The sequence below is a fragment of the Daphnia magna genome, linkage group LG2, assembly GCF_020631705.1.
Source record: "Daphnia magna isolate NIES linkage group LG2, ASM2063170v1.1, whole genome shotgun sequence".
NCBI classification, from domain to species: domain Eukaryota; kingdom Metazoa; phylum Arthropoda; class Branchiopoda; order Diplostraca; family Daphniidae; genus Daphnia; species Daphnia magna.
Window position 1 is genome coordinate 9,105,118 of NC_059183.1, and position 22,086 is coordinate 9,127,203.

General features: G+C 44.2%; 3 protein-coding genes across 9 annotated transcripts; 2 read left to right on the forward strand and 1 right to left on the reverse strand.

Moving 5' to 3' along the window:
- The first annotated feature begins 138 nt into the window (after window positions 1–138).
- On the forward strand, window positions 139–3,554 carry LOC116915812 (1,4-alpha-glucan-branching enzyme). Its single transcript, XM_032920942.2, is given in 17 exon segments — window positions 139–469; window positions 540–709; window positions 788–805; window positions 808–902; window positions 970–1,092; window positions 1,153–1,297; window positions 1,387–1,477; window positions 1,545–1,754; window positions 1,814–1,885; window positions 1,955–2,126; window positions 2,225–2,434; window positions 2,533–2,704; window positions 2,779–2,897; window positions 2,899–2,940; window positions 2,942–2,965; window positions 3,029–3,277; window positions 3,337–3,554. Coding segments are annotated over 17 exon segments (2,082 nt in total). The 5' UTR covers window positions 139–347; the 3' UTR covers window positions 3,385–3,554.
- On the reverse strand, window positions 3,551–9,031 carry LOC116915808 (adenylate cyclase type 9). 7 transcript variants are annotated; one of them, XM_045169341.1, is made up of 8 exons: window positions 8,946–9,031; window positions 8,684–8,865; window positions 8,433–8,619; window positions 7,406–8,218; window positions 6,618–7,324; window positions 6,189–6,560; window positions 5,673–6,121; window positions 3,551–5,607 (listed from the first exon to the last, which is right to left on the reverse strand). In XM_045169341.1, the coding sequence occupies exons 4-8, from the start codon at window positions 8,194–8,196 to the stop codon at window positions 4,150–4,152; spliced, it is 3,777 nt and encodes a 1,258-aa protein (XP_045025276.1). In that variant the 5' UTR covers window positions 8,197–8,218; window positions 8,433–8,619; window positions 8,684–8,865; window positions 8,946–9,031; the 3' UTR covers window positions 3,551–4,149. The 7 variants fall into 7 exon arrangements, with proteins under 7 accessions (XP_045025276.1, XP_045025274.1, XP_045025275.1 ...); XM_045169339.1 differs by having other exon boundaries at window positions 8,433–8,611; window positions 8,684–8,989; XM_045169340.1 differs by having other exon boundaries at window positions 8,599–8,619; window positions 8,684–8,989.
- A 131-nt stretch (window positions 9,032–9,162) lies between these two features.
- On the forward strand, window positions 9,163–21,974 carry LOC116915805 (histone lysine acetyltransferase CREBBP). Its single transcript, XM_032920926.2, has 8 exons — window positions 9,163–11,373; window positions 11,545–12,278; window positions 12,346–12,933; window positions 13,026–13,209; window positions 13,312–13,727; window positions 13,800–18,101; window positions 18,376–19,465; window positions 19,565–21,974. Exons 1-8 carry the CDS (start codon window positions 11,289–11,291, stop codon window positions 20,524–20,526), a joined length of 8,361 nt encoding a protein of 2,786 aa, XP_032776817.2. The 5' UTR covers window positions 9,163–11,288; the 3' UTR covers window positions 20,527–21,974.
- Window positions 21,975–22,086: the final 112 nt, after the last annotated feature.

Sequence of the window (22,086 nt, forward strand, 5' to 3'; positions counted from 1 at the left end):
CCAATAAAGCCGTGTGTGAATAAAAAAAGTTTTCATATTTTCATTCAAAATTTGAGTGGGAAAAAAAAAAAACATTCAAATGTTCCATGACCTTGACAGGTACTGCCAGCCCTAAGGTCCATGAATCAGCTGTTAATCTCTACGCTCTTATTGGTCGTTGAGACGAGTACACGTGCATCAGTTATGCACTTCAGGGTTTGATTCTATTCCTTCGCGTATCGCCCTTTTTGGGCTTTGTCCAAAGCAAAAAGACGCGAAACACATCCAAATTGCTTTTGACACTACTGGCAACTAGTCATCAAATCATTGTGAATTACCCTACGTTTCGAAACGTGATCACCTAAAAAATGGAATCTCAGATTAAACGTGAAAAGAGTAAACAAGACGAAATTTATGTCGTACCAGAAATTGAGAAACTTTTGGAAAGAGATCCTTACTTAAAACCACATGAAAATGAAATCCGGCACAGGTACTATCTTTAAATTTTGTCTTTCTACTGTTAAATGTTGGTACATTAATGTTTTCAAGTTACATTTCAGATACGGTAAATTCAATGAGTTGAGGAAAGAAATATGCCAATGTGAAGGAGGCATTGATAAATTCACATCTGGTTATAAATCATTTGGCATTCATGTTAACCAAGACAACAGCGTTTCATGCAAGGAATGGGCACCAGGAGCTCGACAGCTGTACTTGTATGGAGATTTTAGTAAGCCAATTTCCTTTTAAATGTACATAGATTTTTTGTGTCTTGTTATTGTATACATTATGGTTGAATCTCTTTCAGATGGATGGGAGAAAAGAGAAATCCATATACAAAGCTTGACTTTGGAAAATGGGAACTACACCTTCCTGCAAATCCAGATGGATCTTGCCCAATCAAGCATGGTTCAAAAGTGAAGGTTAGTTTTGTGATGAGCTTTGTTGATACCAAAGATTTGAGTTAGAGTATCTACCTAAATTCTGTAGGTTGTTGTTGAAAAAGATGATGGATTATTGTTGGATAGATTGTCCCCATGGGCAACTTATGTTGTTCAACCCCCAGCCAATGAAGGCTGTGCCTACCAACAAGTTGTTTGGCATCCACCCCAGGTATTTTGAGCAATAAACATTATTTTTTAAGTAGAAGGGTAATAATAGACTTTTTGTTAGGCATATGAATTTAAAAATGAACGTCCCAAACGACCTGATAGCCTCAGAATATACGAGTGCCATATTGGAATCGCTACTGAAGAAGGAAAAGTTGGATCTTATAAGGAATTTAAGGAAAAGGTTATTCCGCGCATTGTGAAACTTGGTATGTTAACAGTTTTGTTGTTGTTATAAATAAGTGCTTCTTTTGGTGAAAAAACTTAGTGTTCAAGAACTCATTTTTCGTATTTCTAGGTTACAACGCCCTTCAGCTAATGGCTATAATGGAACACGCATACTACGGTAGCTTTGGATACCAAGTTACCAGTTTTTATGCAGCATCAAGGTCTTGTTTGGTTATTTTAATTCTAATTATGTATTATGTAAATGATGAAGTTGTTTGGATATTTTAGTCGGTTTGGGAACCCGGAAGAACTCAAAGAGCTGATAGATGTTGCTCATTCTCATGGTCTCGTCGTTCTCCTTGATGTTGTCCACTCGCACGCCTCCAAAAACGTGTTAGACGGTCTAAACGAATTCGATGGCACAGATTCCTGTTTTTTTCATGGAGGCACACGCGGTGAACATGCACTCTGGGACAGCCGGCTGTTTAATTATTCAAGGTAACTGCAAACATTTTCTCCGTATTTCTACCGTTTATTTACATTCTTGTTTACTATAGCTGGGAAGTGCTACGCTTTTTACTCTCGAATCTAAGGTGGTACATGGAAGAGTTCCGATTCGATGGATTCCGGTAAGTCAAATCAGTGGTTTACTTTCTGTAATAGTTTTTAAATTTATGAATTTTTAAAACCTACCCAAGCTTTGATGGCGTCACCTCTATGTTATACCATTCACGGGGAATCGGCCAAGGATTCAGTGGCGACTACAATGAATATTTCGGGCTTAACACGGACACAGACGCAGTGTGCTATCTGATGATGGCTAACTATGTATTGCATGATCTTTACCCGGATGTCATCACCATAGCCGAGGTATTATACTAAGAGTTGAAGCTATGTATCTGATTCATTGTGTCTTCTCCACTGAATGCTGTTTTGGTTGTTCATTGAATTCTTCTTTTTATCTTTAGGATGTATCCGGCATGCCAGCGTTGTGCAGACCAGTAAGCGAAGGTGGTTCTGGATTCGATTATCGATTAGGAATGGCCATTCCAGATAAGTGGATCCAGCTTTTAAAGGAATACAAAGATGAAGACTGGAACATCGGAAACCTCATCCACACGTTGACTAACAGACGATGGATGGAAAAAACAATTGCCTACGCCGAATCTCACGATCAGGTTTGTAAAAGAACATTAGCGTGTTTTACCTAAAATTTTTTCCTTAGAAATGGAATTCTTTCATTATAAAAAGCTCAATTATTTGTCATCGAATATAGGCCTTGGTGGGTGACAAAACAATAGCATTTTGGTTGATGGACAAGGAAATGTATACGCACATGTCAGTATTGTCAAAGTCATCGCCGGTGATAGATCGGGGCATGGCCTTGCACAAGATGATTCGACTCATAACGCACTCCTTAGGTGGGGAAGGTTATCTCAATTTTATTGGTAAGTTCGCTTCGCCTTTCATGATAAGTTGTTGATTTTAGGAAAAGTGTAACTTTATTTAAATTAAAACCTAGGGAATGAGTTTGGCCATCCTGAATGGTTGGATTTTCCTCGGGTAGGCAACAATGAATCCTTCCACTACGCACGGAGGCAATGGAATCTTGTTGACAATCATCTACTCAAGTATCATTACCTTGAATGATTTTGATGCTGCGATGAACAACTTAGAAGAACAGTTATGGATGGCTGCATACAAATCCGGTAACCAACTTTGTTACAGACTTAATTTCTTGGACCGTTCTATAGCAATCTTTGTTTGTGTAGGCTTACATCAGTACAAAGCACGAGGGAGACAAAGTCATTTCATTCGATCGTGCTGGTTTGGTGTTTGTCTTCAATTTTAACTCGACACAGAGTTTCACCGACTACCGCATTGCTGTACCAAATGCTGGCAAATATCGCATTGTGCTAGACTCAGATGACAAAACATTTGGTGGTCATGGACGATTGGACCATAACACTGAATTTTTGTCGCTTAAGGAACCATTTGGAGACTACCCAAATTCATTAATGGTACACTTGTTTCTTCGAAGCGTAATTTTAAATGTCATTAATTGCTAACTTATTTACAGGTGTACGCCCCGTGTCGCACAGGGTTTGTGTTGGCTCGTTCCGACTGAAGTTAACTGTTGTAGCTTCTGCTAACAAAGGAAGCTATTAGTTGTAGGATATTTCAATATAGCTTGGAATGAGCTATCAGTCTGTTATCTTTTAGGATGTTGACTGAAATTGCGTGTTATGGGCTTTGGTAATGTTTTCGCATAATGAAATAGATTTAATAACAACGAGATTTAAATTTTTATTAAAGCACGAGTACCCGTGCACGTTTAATCGGTGTCGTGGGATTAATTCAGATCTTTATCTTTTATCCCTGTACATTACAAACAATTCACTGTAATAAAAACGGACATCTTTTGGTCGCAGGCAGACGGCGCTACGCAATAAAACGGAAAACGGTTAAAAGAGTTTGGCATTTTTAGTGCAAACCACATCGAAGGCAGAATTGTTTAATTTTTGATTTTTAAAAGGCAAAAAAAGTTCAAAAGGCACGGCAGCGATTTCGTTGACGAAGATTGGAAGAAACATCGATCACATGCATACGACATCAGATAAAAACAACTATCGAATTTCTAAGGACTGAAACAGCAATCGCGCACGCAAGGGAAGTTACGAGGGAATGGTAAACAAAACAATGACGGTAAACAGTAATGCAAGCGTTTGTTAGTTTAATAAAAAGAGATACACTGTTAGCAATTGACAAGCCGAACTAGAGACGACTTTCGGGATGGCACAACCTCCGTGATGTGAGGGTCACTTGATTTAGAGGTAAATTGGTTCTCTTCTTTTGTAAAATGGCAGCTTTGCTTTCCGATAGATGGGGAGACTTAAAAAAGATTTGTCTTTTTCTTTTCACCCAACAAGTAGACGTTCATGTCGTTCTTGCCTTTGACGAAAACGGTGCCACGTTTTTCAAAATTGTAACGTTCTTCAAGAACATGAACGCAAGCTTCTGTTGTTTGAATTCTACCGTGAACGCCAGTCGAGTCCATCCGACTGGCAATATTAACGGCATCGCCCCAAATGTCGTAGTGTAACTTGGACATGGTTCCGATACCTCCAGTCATGACACCGGCTGTGACGTCACCACAGTTGTAGCCAATGCGGATAATCAAATTGAATTCCAGTAAGTTTTGGTTGAAATTCTGTAGAACGCATTGCATTTGCTGGGCAAATTCAATCAGTTCAAAGAGATGCTGGTGACGATGAGAGTTTCGGGAACGCACTTCTGAATTCAATCCCGATGCTGCCATGTAAGTACTACCAATCGTTTTGATTTTATCAACGTTCGTAAATTGAGGCTGGCCAAGAAGCTCGTCAAAATCACTAATAAGCTCGTTGAGGACGCGTAAATATTCCCGTCCACCCAGATATGACTCATCATACATCTCGTTAAAGTTGACAAGACTTGCGAACAGGATGCCGGCTTGGAGGTGATTTTCAGAATAACCAGGACGGACTCTCATACGGTCAACGACGTGCGGTGGAAGAAGGTTGTGTAGCAACCAATCAGCTTGATCTCTAAGATTTTGAACTTTGGCTTTGCCTCTGGCAGCCACTGTGTTACAGTGGAAACTCAGCCGGAAACTGATTTCAAACTCGCGATTTAGAAAACAGACCAACAGAAGCAGTAGAAGTAGATGTAAAATAATCTCGTAACAAAGAGCCAGTTCAGTTTTCTCGTAGTCTGTCTCCGTAAAGTTCGGAATGCCGTCGCTGCTGCCGCTGGAATTGGTGTTGAGAGTAATGAAATCGCAGGGACAAACGGGCGTGGAGACGAGGACAATAAAAAGGAGAGCAGCCAGAGCTGCCAGAGCGTTCTTCATCCAACAGTTGAGCTGCGTGAAGTTGCAAAAATGAACCAAACTGAAGAAAAAGAGATACCAGAAAATGCGACTGGATTCTTCCTTTTCCTCCACTACTCGACAGCTGAAGTTAGACATCACCGCCAAAACGGGTAAGCTCATAAGAAGAGCACCGCAAACATGCCACGAGTACCAACGAGTACACCAGTTGTGGACGATGGAAAAGAAGTTCCGGCCAACAGCATCTTCGCAGCATAAATTATGTAAGAAAATGGCACTGGTTGCCAATAAAATCAGCGCTCCCCAGAAGAAAACGATGCCCCATGATAACGAAAAATCAAAATGAACAAGACACGAAAGCGAAACTAGCACAAAGGTCACCGCCGAGACCAAGATATCCAGATAGGTGTTGTACGTAGGTGATGCTAATGTAAGACGGGCCCCGGGTTGATCTGGCTGATGGGCACGAGCTCGATATTCCTGGAGAAGGAAGTGCCATGAACAATAAATTCCATAATAAGACAGGTTCGTTCAAATTTTGATACCTTTTCCATTGCCGTATCGATAAAAAATAATGTGACCTGACTTAAAGGTGGACGCATGAAATAGACTCGATGAGACTCATCTTCTTGAATACACCGGATCATGGCCAAGTCCGACTGTTTGCGCAGCTGGTGGAATCGGCTCAGACTGGCGTGTAGTCCAACACTGTTTTCTGTCACTGCACCTTCTAATTCGGCGAGCTCGTCTTTATTGTAGAGAGCTAAACTCATACTAGTAGGTGAACGTTCCATATCGGTGATACCACCAACACCTAGTTGTGAAGCGTTAGATGCAGTTGGTCTACGTTGCAGAGTGTTGGGAGTACTGGTGGCCCCTTGTGCTTTCATAAACGACTCTACTGATGGAAAAAGAGACAATTCGTCCGTTCTACCGTTCTGACCGGCCGGGCAGACAATAGCGTTACTACTACGCATTTCCACTGACATGGGAGCTAAATGATGTACAAAAACAAATTTCTCAGCAGTACAGGAAGGTAAAACATTTCTAATAGTAATCACCTGCAGATAACGGAGACAACTCGTCTTGTTGCGACCGTTGGGCATGATAGTGGATATTTTTCTTTTTGCGATCCTGACTCACTGAGCGAGAAGATCTTAATGGAGCTGACTCGCATGGCATGTTGCTGTTGCTATCGCTACTTGTGGCCACTTCATCCAAGATATCCAAAATGCTAGGAAGCGAATTGGCTTTTTTACTATTTGCGTTGACGTTGTTTCCGCTGATAGGCACCAGAGACGGGACAGTTACTTCACAAGGTAAAGAAATGGTGGGATCAGTTTCGTCCAACCACATGGCGGTGAATTCGGCCGTTGCTGAATCCTCAATATTTATTTTGTTTTTCCGGCCCAAAACGAAGTAAGTTTTCAATCCTGCGTAAAAATGAAGAAATGAATAATAGTTTTACTCGAGGATAAAATGCAACAAACCGTGATAGACAGCCCCTTCCTCGGAAAAATAGACTTGTTGGTCTAGCAAGGCAAACGTAGCCTGTGATACGTGGACTTGACTGGGCTTTCCTGTCGATTCCATTTGATTAGCCAACGTTACATCATTGGACCAAACGTCAAATTTGAAGCGTTTGACCCCGACAATACCGCAGAGTACAGTGCCAGTGTGAACACCAACTCGCATGCTGACGTTTTCATGGCGCTCCTCATCAAAGCGGCCAATGGCTTCAATCATACTGAGACCCATGTCGACACAGCAGCCAGCATGGTCTGGCCGCGGTTCTGGGCAGCCCGCTACGCAGTAATAACAGTCACCCAGCGTTGAGATTTTCTCACAACCATGTTGACCGCAAAGACAGTCAAAGCGGCCAAATAAATCGTTCAGCAAACCGACCAGTTGCTCGGCTGTTTTGTTTGAACTCATTTGCGTGAAACCCACGATGTCAGCAAAGAGAATGCTGACATTTTCCATTCGGTGCATATTGAAAGGACGGAATATGGTTCGCAACTGATCATTGACTCCAGATGAGAGTTTGCCTCCACGATATTTTTCTTCGTTAGACTGATTGTCGTCGTCTTCATCAGCTTCATCATGTCCGTCTTTCATGAGCCAATCGGCAACTTTTGGTGGCATAACGGACCGAATCATTTTTTCCTTTAATTGAGCTTCTTCTTCTAGTTCCCGCCTGAAAGTAAAATAGAATCTTACTAATAAACTGAGGGACTGACAGGTTTTGGTGATGAAACATCTTGTTTTCGGTACTAACCGAACGAGGAGCAACTGTCCAACTTTCAGGAAGGTGCAGCGCATTCGCACCTGGGTCATGATGAAAATATGAATGCCGATCAGATGAACTCCCAAGTGAAGTAAAGCTCGGACAAGGGTAGCAGCAGCGTTCGTCTCGCAGGATGCAACAAAGATGGAAAGTGCCTCGACAGTCACGGAATACAGACTGCTGATACCGATGCACATATACAAGGGTAGTGGGATAACGGTGTAGATAAGTAAAAGGGCCTCCATGGACAAGGCGAGTAAGCCAGCAGGGGAAACTTCACCCTCAATGATAGTACCATGTCGACACGTCAAATGGGCGGGAAGTGTCACCAAACAAACGGAGGCTGCCATAAGGCAGGAAAAGAGCAAATGATGGTTCTGATAGATCGATGTCAGCGTGAGGCAGAAGGCTAATGCAGAAAGAAATAGCATGAAAAGGCAGGAGACGGCGAAGGCTAGCCAGTGGTGGATTGTGACGGCACTGAAGTAAACGCACCACGACAGCGAAACAATGAAAATGTAGAGTAGAGCAAGTTGGAAACGGAGACGAATTTGCGGAAATGTGCTGCGCCAATACTGCCCCTCCAAGATATCGGAATCAAAGCGAGGGATCCACCAGAACGGAGAAGCCCGATGGAAAAGTAAGGAATGCTTTCGCATGTTATCCTTATTCCCGCTTCGGCAAGATGACCGTCGAGACATGTTGACTGTTGGCCTCTGCGGCAGGGCGGTAAGGATGTTGCGCTGCTGGATTCTCACCCTTTCTGCACTATGGTTAGTCATCTTTTCTCATAACTTTCCGAACCTGGATGTAGAGGATAAGATGGGAAAAGTAATGTCTCATTCTAAAAACCTGTAATCGGGGTTGGCTTGTAAAATGTGTAAAAGCCACCTCTTTCATAAACCGTCATTTAGGGTTCATGAATCCTTTCTACCTAGAAATTGTTACAAGGTTAGGCCTATTTCTATGTGTTACTAATGGTGAGGGGATAGCATTAGCTTGTTCAACTGTCACACACATTCATTCCAGCTATGTATGTCTTTTGGTTAGCATCACTACTGAGCATGGCTGGTTAGCAAAACTGGTTGGCAAAACTTTTCAACTGGTCAATAACTCCAAGCTACATAACACCGATTGGTCAAATCCAATTGCAAAGTTTTTCGGGTTTGCTGAAGTAAGGATACCTTCAAAGGGGTACTAAAGTGCTAATGACAAGTCATATGGTTAGAAAAAGATCCATCACAAGAGACAAGAATTATTAAACAATACCATAGTTTATATTTCAGCCCAGTGTGGGTAAGCGAGTGCATACAGTAGCAGCCAAAGCAAATAGTTATAACAGGCCCAAGGTAACGTTTTCACTTCTCATTCTGCTCACCTCCGACTTGCAGAGGCTATCGAGCCACGACACAAGTTTGATATTTCGAAAGGGAAACTACTGTTTATGGATTCTGAGACAACAAATTTTCGTCATTTCCTTTCATTTAAAGGAGATTAATTGAAAACGTTAAAAGTATCATCATATTCTCACGTGAATGGGAGGAGTCATGACAGACAAGACAGCCGCTCCTACTGTCTGCCACATCTCCCCCTCCTCTTGTAACATCGCCATTACCTCTGCTGGCTGTCAAACTTGGCTATTTCAGCTTTACGAAAATTTTAAGAAATAGTAAACACAAGCAACAAGGTGACACATTTAAGTGATTTTTAAAAATTTTCCTTTCTGTAATTTATCGTAATTTTATGCCTCGAAGCTACCAAATGCAAAAAAAAATTATATTAACAAACATTTGAGGATTTGACATTTTTTAAATGGTTAACTCTTTGGCAATTGGCATTAAATATAAGGTATCTGTGAAAATTTTAATGTCAGTCCCTAGAAAATTGGCAACAAAATCCCTCTTGACATGATTTCGCGAAACTGAGATGCGTCTTCAGGCACCACCATTGCTTTTTCATGACGTCATTTGGTAAGAGGTAGGTAGCTGAGCTTGAGACTCTGAGAGGTTGCTGAACCTACCTCCTAAAAGACAAATACAACGTATTCCAAAGGTTTTTTCCGACGGAGACAAGTAACCTAGTATGCTTGATTTTGTTTTGTGGATAAATCACGTGAAGACTACGGCCTTTAGTGGCGGTAAAAATGGCTGTAGTTCAAGTTATGAAACGCACAGATCATTCTTAACATTTTTAACAGTTTTTTGTTAGTTTTTTATATTTCTGTAATTTTTGCATCATCGTCACGTTTATCATCCATAATATTGGCTACATTTACAAAAAGTAATGTTCTTATGGTATAATATTACAAATTAATTTGTGATTTAAGTAGAGGGTTTCAAATTTTCAATGAATTTACATTCTGTCAGAATAGACTTGAGTAAATAGCAATAACTTTATACTCTCTACCTTATAAAAGTAAAACAGACCCTTTCATGTTTAGGTTAATAAAGCAGTTTATCAATATCATGAACAATAACATTTTGAAATAAAAAATCCTGGTGTTCATGAATGCCTTATATTATGTCAACAACTAAAAACTACCGACTAATTTAGCGTGAATTTCATTTGGAAGCCATTCAATAACTTGTCAAACTGACACCAGGGATTGTTCTTATTCCCCCCATAATTCAATCTTTCGATTTTCAATATTTAATTGCTTACTGATCCGTAGGAAGATTCCTCTGACATTTTCTAGTATATAGAAGAAATTGAAATATTATTCACGCATCCCTTTTTTACAGTTTTTTGTATAACATTATACATTCGTCCATGAAGGGCAGATAAACTGGTGCTTTAGGGGGGGGGGGATGCGCGGGTTATTTCGGTTATTTAAAATGCGATTGCTTTTTTAAATTTAAGTATGAAAATTAATTGATGTACAAAAAAGTGTAAATGAAACTGTTCGCGCCCAGAAACGATGCCTGACGAGACTGACTGACGAGTGAGGAGTGACGAACTGACGGATGCCTGAAAATTAAATAAAAACGTATGCACAACGGTATAAGTAGAATTGGCAACAAAGCCTCAGGTTCACACGAATTGTAATGAGCTTGGGTAAAAGTTTTTGACACCTGATATAATTTCGTATTTGGCGGTGATAGTATTCATTTTTTAAATTAGGAAAAGAATTTAAATAAAATAGTTTAAACAAGAAGGACATCGCAACGTGATTTTTTTATATCATAAAGTAATGTAGTAAAAAAAAAAAAAAAAAAAAACCATCTAGAACTTGCGAGATTTGCCACCAGAGCTGGACCCTTAGATCCAAGCTAAGAAATCAACAGCAGCCATTTTGTCCTTGGTCCTGGTGAAGAATGTAGAATATCTAGTGGCAGGAGAAGAAAAATTAATTGTGAACGGAAAAATTTTGCTGTCGTTCACTCGTGATGGAAGGTTGTGTCACTAACTGTTAACGGATTGTTATATTGTCGAAAAAAAAGTTTACTTAAAAATTGAAAATTTGGCGGCGACCCCTACTGTGGAGATCCCCGGACGACTACAGTGGGACGGGGTTGTTCTTTTTTTGAAGTGAAAGCCGTTGCCGTGAAGGAAGGCTTGAATTCTGGACGGTCAACAGAAGAAGCTATAGCCCCAGTCTTGGAGGCCCCGTTTTACCGCCGTGTTAGTGATTCGCAAACGTCTATTGAAATAGTGGCCAGCGCATTGGACGCTTTATTTAATTGAAGAAGAAAAATTTTGAAGAAAGCATCAGACCTGCCTTGTCTCTTTTCTGCCTATACATATTCAATGGCTGTGGAGAAGAGTGCTCTATGACCTCTCTTTACTTGTCCAAGTGTCATGTGCTGCTGGTGGGGGCAATTGTGCGATGAGTCTTTTTTAGCAGAAGGGGTGCTTGGTTTAACTTAAGAAAATCATGGCTGAACACCTCATTGAAGGGCCGCCTAATAAGCGGCCCAAACTAAATGATGCTATTGGCAGCTGCTCGACTGATTCATCAGGTAAAGCTCAGTTTTGTATTAAATTGGATCTTTAAAAACTTTATCCTTGCAGTTTTGGCAACCAAATTTTGTCAATGTTGTCAAGCTGTCATATGTTTGACAGTTGGGAGAAACTTCAAACATTTCTGTTATACCTCCAGTTTTCAACATTTTTCTTCATTTTGTTTTTAGATATGATTGGGAATCCACTATTTGATCTTGAAAACAATCTTCCTGATGAGCTCTTCAGCACATCGGGAGGTGGATGGAGTAGTGCTTCAACCAATGTGAGCCAGCCAACTGCCCAGTCACAACAGCAGCAACCGCCACAACAACAACAATGTGTTCAGAGGCCTCAGTCGATGGGCCCAAACAATCCTGGGATGGGAATGTCAATGAGCCTGGGACCTGGGGCACAGCAGCAACAGAATGGATCAATGGATGCTCAACATCACCACCAGCTTCCTCATATGGGAATGCAGAACAAAGCTTCACTGAACAATATGAGTGGTGGTGCAATAAGTGGCAGTGCAATTGGGCAAAACAACTTGAACATGGCTAATAGTAGTTTAAATAAAGGCGCACTTAGCAGCAAGTTGAACTCACCACCAGGCAGTGCTCCCATGACTATGATGAATTCTATGGGAAATGGCCCACAAATGATGCAATCAATGCAGCAGCAGCAATCAATAAACAATATGTTGAATCCAGCTGGAATGGGTGGAGTGAACGTATCCATGAAAACACCAGGATCTATGATGAACGCCGGTCAGATGAGCCAGAGTTTACATAATGGTCCACAAGCCATGATGGGCAATCCTAGACCTGTTGGAGGCCTTCCTAGCACTATGATGCCACAGCAGCAGCAAGCGCCACTAAGAGGGCAGCTTCTTCAAGGAATGAATCCTCAGGGACCCCGCTTGCAGGTAAAAAAATTAATTCCGCTTCTGTATACTCTTACTCTCGATCTAAACGAAGGCTAAATTGAAATAGGGACCAGGAATAGCTGGAATGGGAGGAATGGGCCCGAATTCTGGACCAGGCACGAATGTGATGGCCAATTCTAATCAGTATGGCTTCGCGAATTCGAATATGCCTAATGCTATGATGGCAGCCCAACAGCAAAGACCTATCGGTACAGCTAATGGTGGTATAGCACCAATGCAAAACATGCAGCAACAGCAACAACAACAACCGAGGTTTAATAGCGAGCCAAACATGAATCCTAACATGTCAGCCCGACCAGTTATGATGCCTGGTGGAGCAACAACCATGGTTTCGGCACCGATGGTTTCGACGGCGCCATCGTCAGTCACTCAGACTCCCATGGTGTCTGCCCAGCAGCATCCTCAGCAGCAGCAACAACAATACCCACCAGTGCCAGCAAATGCTCCTCAAGTAGCAGCAACTAGCGCTGCAGTCACCTCTGTCGCGCAACCGGCAGGATCGGCCGGTGGTGCTGGGGCAGCTAGCGCGGCGGCCACCGCCGACCCCGAGAAAAGGAAGCTCATCCAGCAGCAACTTGTACTCTTACTTCATGCTCACAAGTGCCAGCGACGAGAGAATCAAGCGAATGGAGAGGTATGTTGATGATGATGTATTCACCGTATTATGATTTCTCATGGTAAATGTTCTTCTATTCGGCGGTCCTGGTTATATCTTACATACAACAGTGCACTCTTCCACACTGCCGGACAATGAAGAACGTTTTGAACCACATGACGACATGCCAGGCGGGAAAATCATGCCAAGTACCTCACTGCTCGTCCTCAAGGCAGATAATTTCTCATTGGAAAAACTGTAATCGTTCCGACTGTCCCGTCTGCCTGCCTCTCAAACAGGCAGACCGGAATAAAGGTAATCGTGTTACTTTATGCCTTTTAAAATTTGATAATTAAAATAAATTTTTTTTTTTTTTGTTATTTTTGTGTTTACTTTTTACCCTTTTAATCAAAATAGCTCCTCACAACACTTCACAACCGAGTCCAGCCGGTTTTGATGTCGGCTTGGGCTCGAACTCAATTGGTGGCTCTTCGGCGACCCCTGGTCAAAGTGTCTTACCGGCGCACAACCAAAGCGCTGCTGTTGGAGGAGTTCAGGCTACGCCCAATGCTGTCGGTGGAATGCCTAGACCGTTGTTACCACCGCAGCAACAGCAGAATGCAATGGTTCCTATGAACAGCGCCCAGTTAGCTGGAAACAACCCTCCATCAGCGATTTCTGCAAGCCAACCTGTTCTTCCTGGCACCATGAATCGTGGCCCTGCTCATAACGCGGGGCTGCAATCCCAGCAGCAGGCCGCTGGTCCTACCGGGGCTGGTCCCAGGAATATTAGGGGTGCTATCTCAGACAACGCTTCCAACATTGAGCATATTGTAAGACCTAATAACATTTCCACAGTAGTTGACCTCTCGAAATCTTAATGTTATTTCAATTCTTTATTTTAGATGAGTCCAGTTAACTCAACAACTCCTTTACCCGGTGGATTGCAACCAAGCCAGGTCACTGCCGACCCTGTTCAGGGATCGAAAGAATGGCATCAGTCCGTGTCGCCTGATCTGCGTAACCACCTAGTCCAGAAACTGGTCCTGGCGATCTTTCCAACCCCTGATCCACAGGCCATGTTGGATAAGCGGATGCACAATCTTGTGGCGTATGCTCGAAAAGTCGAAAGTGACATGTACAAGATGGCCGATTCGCGTTCTGAGTACTATCATCTTTTGGCTGAAAAGATATACAAGATTCAAAAGGAGCTGGACGAGAAACGGCAAAAGCGGAAGGAACAACAGCAAGCTCAGCAAACACCAACGTCAACACCGACAACGCCTTTGCAGCAGCAGGCTCCGTCTACCCTTACACATCTTCCACCTGGTCAGCAGGTACCACCGCCCCAGCATCAACAGCAGCAGCAACAACAGCAACAACAGCAGCAGCAACAGCAACAGCAACCTGTACCATCGAGCAACAATGCAGGTTTGAGACCTAATATGCCAGGGATTGGGGAGTCTGGGCAGGGGCCACGAGGAATCGCGCCAACCAGTGGGATGATGATGCGCAATCCAGTTCCCAGTCCAGTGGGAATGAATCAAGTGCCAAATCAACTTGGCCAGCAGCAACAGCAGAGAATGTCAATGCAGCAAATAAGACCGGATCATGGAAATGTTGGACCGCCTAATCAAACCGTTCCTCCTCCTGGATTGTCACCGTACGGTAGTATGGGCACTCCAATGAGCGCTAGTTCGCCCTTTCCCAGTGCCAATATGAACCAAAATGCGTCCCAACAACAGCAACAACAGATGCGTAATCGCATGCCTGCTCCACCATACTCAGTGAACCAACAGCAACAGTCGCAACAACGACAACAACCTAATCATGCAATGATAATGCAGCAACAACAACAACAGCAGCAGCATCATCATCAACAACAATCAGTTCAGTCTTCCACTGACCAACAACAACAACAACATATGAATGAGCGCATGACTCCAAACGGAATGCCGTCAACGAATATGCAACAAGGGATGAACATGCCTATGCCGAACACCCCATGTAGTAGCTTTGCTGATACCCCCAGCACTATGCCAATGTCAGACTCGACTCCTATACATGGGGGAGGAGGTAACATGAATGACGCTAATTGTGGATCTACCGGGGGCAGTAGTATAAAATCTGAAATAAAGCATGAAGTGTCTTCTGGTGGCTACTTTAGTGTGAAAAAGGAAGATGTTGATCCACAACAAATGTTGCAGCAGGACGGCGATGCATTTGACGGACGAGACTCAGGATTAATCGAAGTCAAAACAGAACCTGTCGATGTTCCGGCTAGCGTTTCCAGTAGCATGGAAGGGACGGAAGATATCAAGGAGGAAGAAAAACCTGAAATGAAAATGGAACCGATGGACGATGGCCATTTCGCCAATGATAATTCCTCCTCCTGCCATCCACAGCCGCGTCTCACTGGCATCAAAGAAGAAAAAGAGGAGCCTTCGACCCCTCTTTCGGCTGCCAGCAATACCAACGATACGAGCAGTTCAGATATGAAGCCAAGTGGGGGTTTCGGAGGTGGCAACTCGGATTCTTCTGTCACAACGCCGGGTCCGTCCGGCAGCGCCAACAATACAACATCAGCTGTTGCCATCCCGCCCATTGTCCGGCCGAAGAAGGCGGGCAAAATCGTGTTCTCACCTGACGAACTTCGCCAGGCATTGATGCCCACTTTGGAGAAATTGTATCGTCAAGATCCTGATTCCATCCCATTCCGCGATCCGGTCGATCCGCACAAACTTGGCATTCCCGATTACTTCGATATCATCAAGAAACCTATGGATTTAGCTACCATCCGGCGAAAGATTGACAATGGTCAGTACAAAGATCCATGGGAGTATGTCGACGATGTCTGGCTGATGTTTGACAACGCATGGCTTTATAACCGTAAAACATCACGCGTCTATCGGTGTTGCACCAAGTTATCGGAAGTGTTTGAGCAGGAAATCGATCCTGTGATGCAATCTCTGGGCTACTGTTGCGGCAGAAAGTACACATTCAATCCGCAGGTATTGTGCTGTTACGGCAAGCAGCTTTGTTCGATTCCACGCGACGCAAAGTATTTCAGTTATCATCGCTACACTTACTGCCTTAAGTGCTTTAACGACATTCCCGGCGACACCGTATCTCTTGGCGACGATCCTACTCAGCCGCCAACGGTCATTCGAAAAGAACAGTTCACAGAATTAAAGAACGACGCGTTAGATCTGGAGCCGTTTGTTGATTGCGGAGAGTGTGGGCGAAAATTGCACCAAATTTGTGTCCTTCACATGGATTGCATATGGCCGCAAGGTTTCACCTGCGATAATTGTCTCAAAGCTCGCGGTGATAAGCGTAAAGAGAACAAGTACGGAGCCAAACGGTTGCCCACTACAAAGTTGTCGACGTTCATAGAAAATCGAGTCAACAATTTCCTGAAGAAGAAGGAGGCTGGTGCCGGTGAGGTGTCGATTCGTGTCGTCGCATCAGCCGACAAGATCACAGAAGTCAAGCCAGGCATGAAAAGCCGTTTCGTTGACAACGGAGAAATGTGCGAAACATTCCCATACAGAGCGAAGGCTCTGTTTGCCTTTGAGGAAATTGATGGCACTGACGTCTGTTTCTTCGGCATGCACGTACAAGAGTACGGTTCGGATAGCCCTAGTCCCAATACTCGACGCGTCTATTTAGCCTACCTCGATTCGGTCCACTTTTTCCGGCCGAAACAATTCCGTACAGCCGTTTACCACGAGATTTTGCTCGGTTATCTGGACTACGTCAAACAGCTGGGCTACTGTATGGCACACATCTGGGCTTGCCCGCCGTCGGAGGGCGACGACTACATCTTCCACTGCCACCCGCCCGATCAGCGCATTCCCAAGCCGAAGCGACTGCAAGACTGGTATAAAAAGATGCTGGATCGTGGTATCATTGAACGGATCGTTCTCGACTACAAAGACATCCTCAAACAAGCAATGGAAGATAATTTGAAATCAGCTGCAGAACTTCCGTACTTTGAAGGAGATTTTTGGCCTAACGTTCTGGAGGAGAGCATTCGAGAAATGGACCAAGAAGAAGAAGAAAAGAGGCGTCAAGCAGAAGCTTTGGAGGCGGCTGCGGCAGCCGTAAGCACGGACGAAACGGAAGCAGGACCGGATGGCAAAAAGAAAGGACAAAAGAAAGCAAAGAAGTCCAACAAGGCCAAGGCAAACAACCGGAAAAACAACAAGAAATCCAATGCCCCACAGACGGGCAATGACCTCTCGACCAAGATCTTCACTACCATGGAGAAGCACAAAGAGGTATTCTTTGTTATCCGGTTGCACTCGGTGCAAGCGGCTGCTTCATTAGGACCGGTTGTCGATCCCGATCCGCTCATTCAGTGCGACTTGATGGACGGTCGCGATGCATTTTTGACTCTGGCCCGTGACAAGCACTATGAATTTTCCTCTCTGCGCCGCTGCAAATATTCATCCATGGCCATGTTGTACGACCTGCACAACCAAGGAACGGACCGGTTCGTCTACACTTGCAACAATTGCAAATCGCAAGTGGAGACTAGATTCCATTGCACTGTCTGCGACGACTTCGACCTCTGCGTTCCGTGCTACGAGAAGGATGGTCATCACCACAAAATGGAGAAATTGGGATTCGACCTGGACGATGGTTCGTCTCCTTCGGACTCCAAACAGGCCAACCCGCAAGAAGCGCGAAAATTGTCCATCCAACGCTGTATTCAGTCTCTTGTTCACGCATGTCAGTGTCGCGATGCCAACTGCAGGTTACCGTCTTGTCAAAAGATGAAGCGCGTCGTCACGCACACGCGCTCTTGCAAACGCAAGACCAACGGCGGCTGCCCAATTTGCAAGCAGCTGATTGCTCTGTGTTGCTACCACGCCAAACACTGTACCGAGACCAAATGCATGGTGCCATTTTGTCTCAACATCCGGCAAAAGTTACGTCAGCAACAGCTGCAGCAGCGGCTTCAACATGCTCATTTCCTCAAGAGAAGAATGGCTGCCGTTTCCTCCATGAGTATTCGTTCGGCGTGCGGAACGGGGCCCAGTACACCTGGTCCGATGAGTTCGGGCATGGGGCCCTCATCGCCGCTGGAGAGTCCCGGAGCCTCTGATATGATGGGCATGGGTGGTGGTCATTCTCATCACAACCAACCAGGAGCCGGGATGAAACCGGCGACTCAAACTCCACCTGCCAATGTGCTTCAGGTAAAGAGATTTGCTCTGGCCGCTTTATTTCTGTTTGTTTTGTTATTAATATTACTCTGGCACGGCGAACAAGTAAATATCAATGGCGCTCTCCATGCATCATTGATTGTGTTTCAAGTGCTAAATTAAACGTAGTGAATTCCAAAATCGGCGATTTCTTTGATTGCCGAGTATTTCACCTCACTCACATTGTGTCATCAACAAAATTTGTGTTTTCTTCGTACAAGTTTCCTTGACTAGAAAAATAACATAAAAACAATTGAACATTATTTAGGTTGTAAAGCAGGTCCAGGAAGAGGCAGCCAGTCAAGTGCCTCAACAAGGTGGTTTCGGAAAAGGCGGTATGGGCATGATGAACACGATGGGTGTACGGCCCCATCAGCATCCGCAGCAACAGCAGCAATCGGTTGGTGGCATGGGAGCCGTGAATCCGGCGATGGTGATGCCTCCTCCTCAGATGATGCAGCATACTCGCCCTATGAACCTGCAACCTAGTAGCATGCCGGGCAACATGGTCGGTGCTGGGATGCAAGTGAATCAAGTCGTCAGTGGACCTTCTGGGCCGAACGCAATGGGTGGCATGGGCGGTAATGGCGGAATGCCCATCAACAATATGCAGGGAAATCGTATGGGCATGGGTGGTGAGCAACAGTGGGGAGGTCCTCGCTTTGCTGGTCCAGCACAAGGGGGCGCAGTCCCCAATCAAGTAATGGGTCAACAGCAACAGATGCGGCCTATGGCACCCAACAGTATGATTGGAGCTCAACAACAACAGCCAGGTCAAGCGTCACCGGCCATGTCAATGGGAAACGCTCAAGGAGGAATGATGGGTCCTGGGGGTGGAGTTGCAGTCGTAGGGCCTAATGTTGCGCAACAGCAGCAACAGGTGAACGCCGTGCAACAACAACCTCAGGCACAGTTGCAGCCAGGCAGTCTAGCACAGATACCTGTAGGTGCCGGCGGAATAGCTGTACCAGGAGGAGCTCAGCGTCCATTGCCGCAAGCCCTCCACCAACTGTTGCAGACGCTCAAGTCACCGAGCACGCCTCAGCAACAACAACAAGTTGTACAAATTCTGCGTAGCAATCCCCAGCTGATGGCAGCCTTCATTAAACAGCGCTCTGTACTACAACAGCAACAGCAGCAAAATCAAAACCAACAACCTCAACAGGGTCAACAACAAGTGCCCAACCAACAGGGGCAGCAAGGTTCGATACCCAACAACATGCAGGCTATGGCACAACCAGGAATTCAAGCAGCCATGCAAAATATTCAGCAACAACAGCAGAATCAGCCGCAACAGCAAAACATGCAACAAGGCTCTGGTCAGCCCGGTATGATGGGCAACGTTGGCATGAATGCAGGTACGAAATCTGGATTCCGATTTCTGATTGTTTGGGTGCAAATTCATTTTTTAATTCAAGGATTTGACAAATAATTGAGTGTTCCGTTATTTTACATAGGTCCACCGAATCAACAACAGCAAACTGTCCAGCAGCAACAACAGCAGCAGTGGTTGAGACAACAGCAGCATCAGCAGCAAATGATGGCTTTGCAGAGACAACAGCAGCAGCAGCAACACCAACAGCAGCAGCAACAGCAGGGCTTCCAGCAACCTCCTCCAGTACAGCATTTTGGACCAAGGGCAAGGCAACCGCTGCCGAGTATGGGTGGGTTCCCTCAGCAGCAGCAACAACAGCAGCACGGCTTTAGTGGAAACGGAGATGGCAACCAATTTATGAGTCCCAACAATCAAGGTCAGTTTGGTGGACAACAACAGCCAACAATGCAACAGCTGTTGCAACAACAACAGCAAATGAAGAACACGCCACCGCCAACCATGTCGCCTTCGCCGCAACAACAACAGGGTGGCATGATGGTACCTCCTAACGTTTCTCCGCAGCAGCAGTTGATGCATACCGTCCGATCACCGTCCTCCGTCTTTACCACAGACGGTACGTTCTCCGCAGCCCAACCCATCGCCCCGGATGGGTCCGTCGCCGTCCCCGCGTCAGCCAGCGCCTTCACCCCGGATGGCAACGCAGTCCCCCCATCACACAATGGCCGCTGCAGTAGCGGCCCAACAGCATCAACAGCAGCACCAACAGCTTGTGGGAGGGCACGATCCGTCCGACGCCCTCATGCAGTCACAGATGATGAGCAATGCCCAGGATCAACAACAGCAGCAGCAGCAGCAGCTGGAAACGCCGCAGGATCAGCTTTCCAAGTTTGTCGAGGGACTTTGATCGTTGGACTTGATCATCGCCTGTCATTCAGCATTAAGAACCGGGGAAGAGCTTTTTCAAAGGCTTGGGTATTCAGTATTAGGAGCTTCCTCTTGTTTTGTTTTGAGTTCTTCTCCGTTTGTTACACATTCTTAAGTGACCTTGACTGCGAGCCAAGCAATAGCAAGTTAGTAGACTGAATGCTGTGGAAGGCGTTCGTCCATTTCCCTGCACCTTCTGTCCTAACCCACTACCAAAGCGCCTCCCCCCTCTCAAATGGCAAAATGTAAGTGGACAAACCCATCACACCATGCATATAGAATCTGGGCACACACAAGCGGCAAAGTGGTGGTTTTCTTTGGATCACGAATGACATTTTTTTTTTTCATTATTATTAAATTTTTTTTTGATCTCAATTAAGTCTAGAAAGAGACTACAACAGTTAACATTAAGTCTAGACTCTACAACAGGCGAGTTATGGCGAGCATCAAAGATTGGATATGTTTTGTGAACTTATAAGATAATATACATATGATGCAAATCTGTATAGGAAACAAAGAGGCGGCAAAAATGGAACGCCGTTTTTATGTACGAGGAGAGTAAACAATTAAATTTAAAAAGGAAAAGAAAATTAGGAGGGTTTGAAAAGAAAAAAAATAAATGCTCAATCCTACGATTTCCTCCATCCCTCGTCTCTTTTTCCCGTCTCCCTCTCTTCCTCTTCCCCTTCGCAGTGCGATTGACGGCTGGATTTTTCATTACCTTCTTTGATCCCCAACATGCGAATCTTGTATATAAATGTATCAAGGAAAAATACCCAAATAGGTGGACACCACCGTTCCTAAACGTCCTTCTCTTCACTTCAACTTATCCACTCTAGGATGATTGTCTTTTCTTTTTGATAATTTTGCCACAATCAGACCGTCGACCGTTTCTTTTGTTTATGCGTGTGCGTGGGTGCGTGTCGTTGAAAGGAAAAACATCTATTCTCTCCCTGATCTTCCTCTTTTCCTCATTTACCTTGTTTGAACACCGAAATTTTTTAAAAAAAAGTAATACTATCGTATAAGAAAAATTCTGCTAATATCGACCTTGTGTGCGTGTGGGAGAGAGTGTGTTAAAAGGCAACTTCTGGCACAGCGCATCATGTCTTGTAAGTGTGCGTCTGTAATACGAAGTCAGTTGGATGACTGTAATGTAATCTGTACAGGTGAAATTCAACAAAAAACAAATTCTCAGTGCTATTATTCTATTTTGTATCGAGATGACGCGTTGGACTCGGTCTCCCAAATCGGGCGTCATTTATTTCTGAATAAAAGCGATGTCTACTTTGTAATGATTTCTTGAAGCGAAACAGAATTTTCCCGTATTTCCTTCTACTCCAAATCCACCACCACTCCTCCACAAAAAAAAGCAGCTGAGAGCATTGCTTTTTTGTATAATGATAAAAGGGAACAACTTTTTTGTGCTTGTCGGTCATTATTTGTCATTTCCGTGTGTGGTCGGTATTTTTTTTCACTCTTATTTTTTGTGTGTGTTATACGTGACTGTTGTGGACATGATAATGTGTACAGGATAATTTGCAGTTCATTTGTAAATATTACTTGTTACTCTTTTGATTACAAACCGTCTGATCATTCTTAAGTAAGATTGGTGCTTTGTTTCTGTTTATTTAGATGACACATACAAGCCATTGGGTTTAGATATGGTTTTTGCAGAAAAGACAAATCTGTAAAAATCTCCATAATGAGTGAACATTG

What these genes read in the sequence shown, in the direction of transcription:
- LOC116915805 (XM_032920926.2), top strand. Translation starts at nt 11,289, where the DNA reads ATGGCTGAACACCTCATTGAAGGGCCGCCTAATAAGCGGCCCAAACTA. An exon ending in ACAGGCAGACCGGAATAAAG is followed by an intron (nt 13,210 to 13,311) that starts GTAATCGTGTTA and finishes TAATCAAAATAG; the next exon opens with CTCCTCACAACACTTCACAA. An exon ending in CTTCCAACATTGAGCATATT is followed by an intron (nt 13,728 to 13,799) that starts GTAAGACCTAAT and finishes TCTTTATTTTAG; the next exon opens with ATGAGTCCAGTTAACTCAAC.
- LOC116915808 (XM_045169341.1), bottom strand. Translation starts at nt 8,196, where the DNA reads ATGACTAACCATAGTGCAGAAAGGGTGAGAATCCAGCAGCGCAACATC. An exon ending in GTTGTCTCCGTTATCTGCAG is followed by an intron (nt 6,122 to 6,188) that starts GTGATTACTATT and finishes TACATCATTTAG; the next exon opens with CTCCCATGTCAGTGGAAATG. An exon ending in TCGATACGGCAATGGAAAAG is followed by an intron (nt 5,608 to 5,672) that starts GTATCAAAATTT and finishes TTCCTTCTCCAG; the next exon opens with GAATATCGAGCTCGTGCCCA.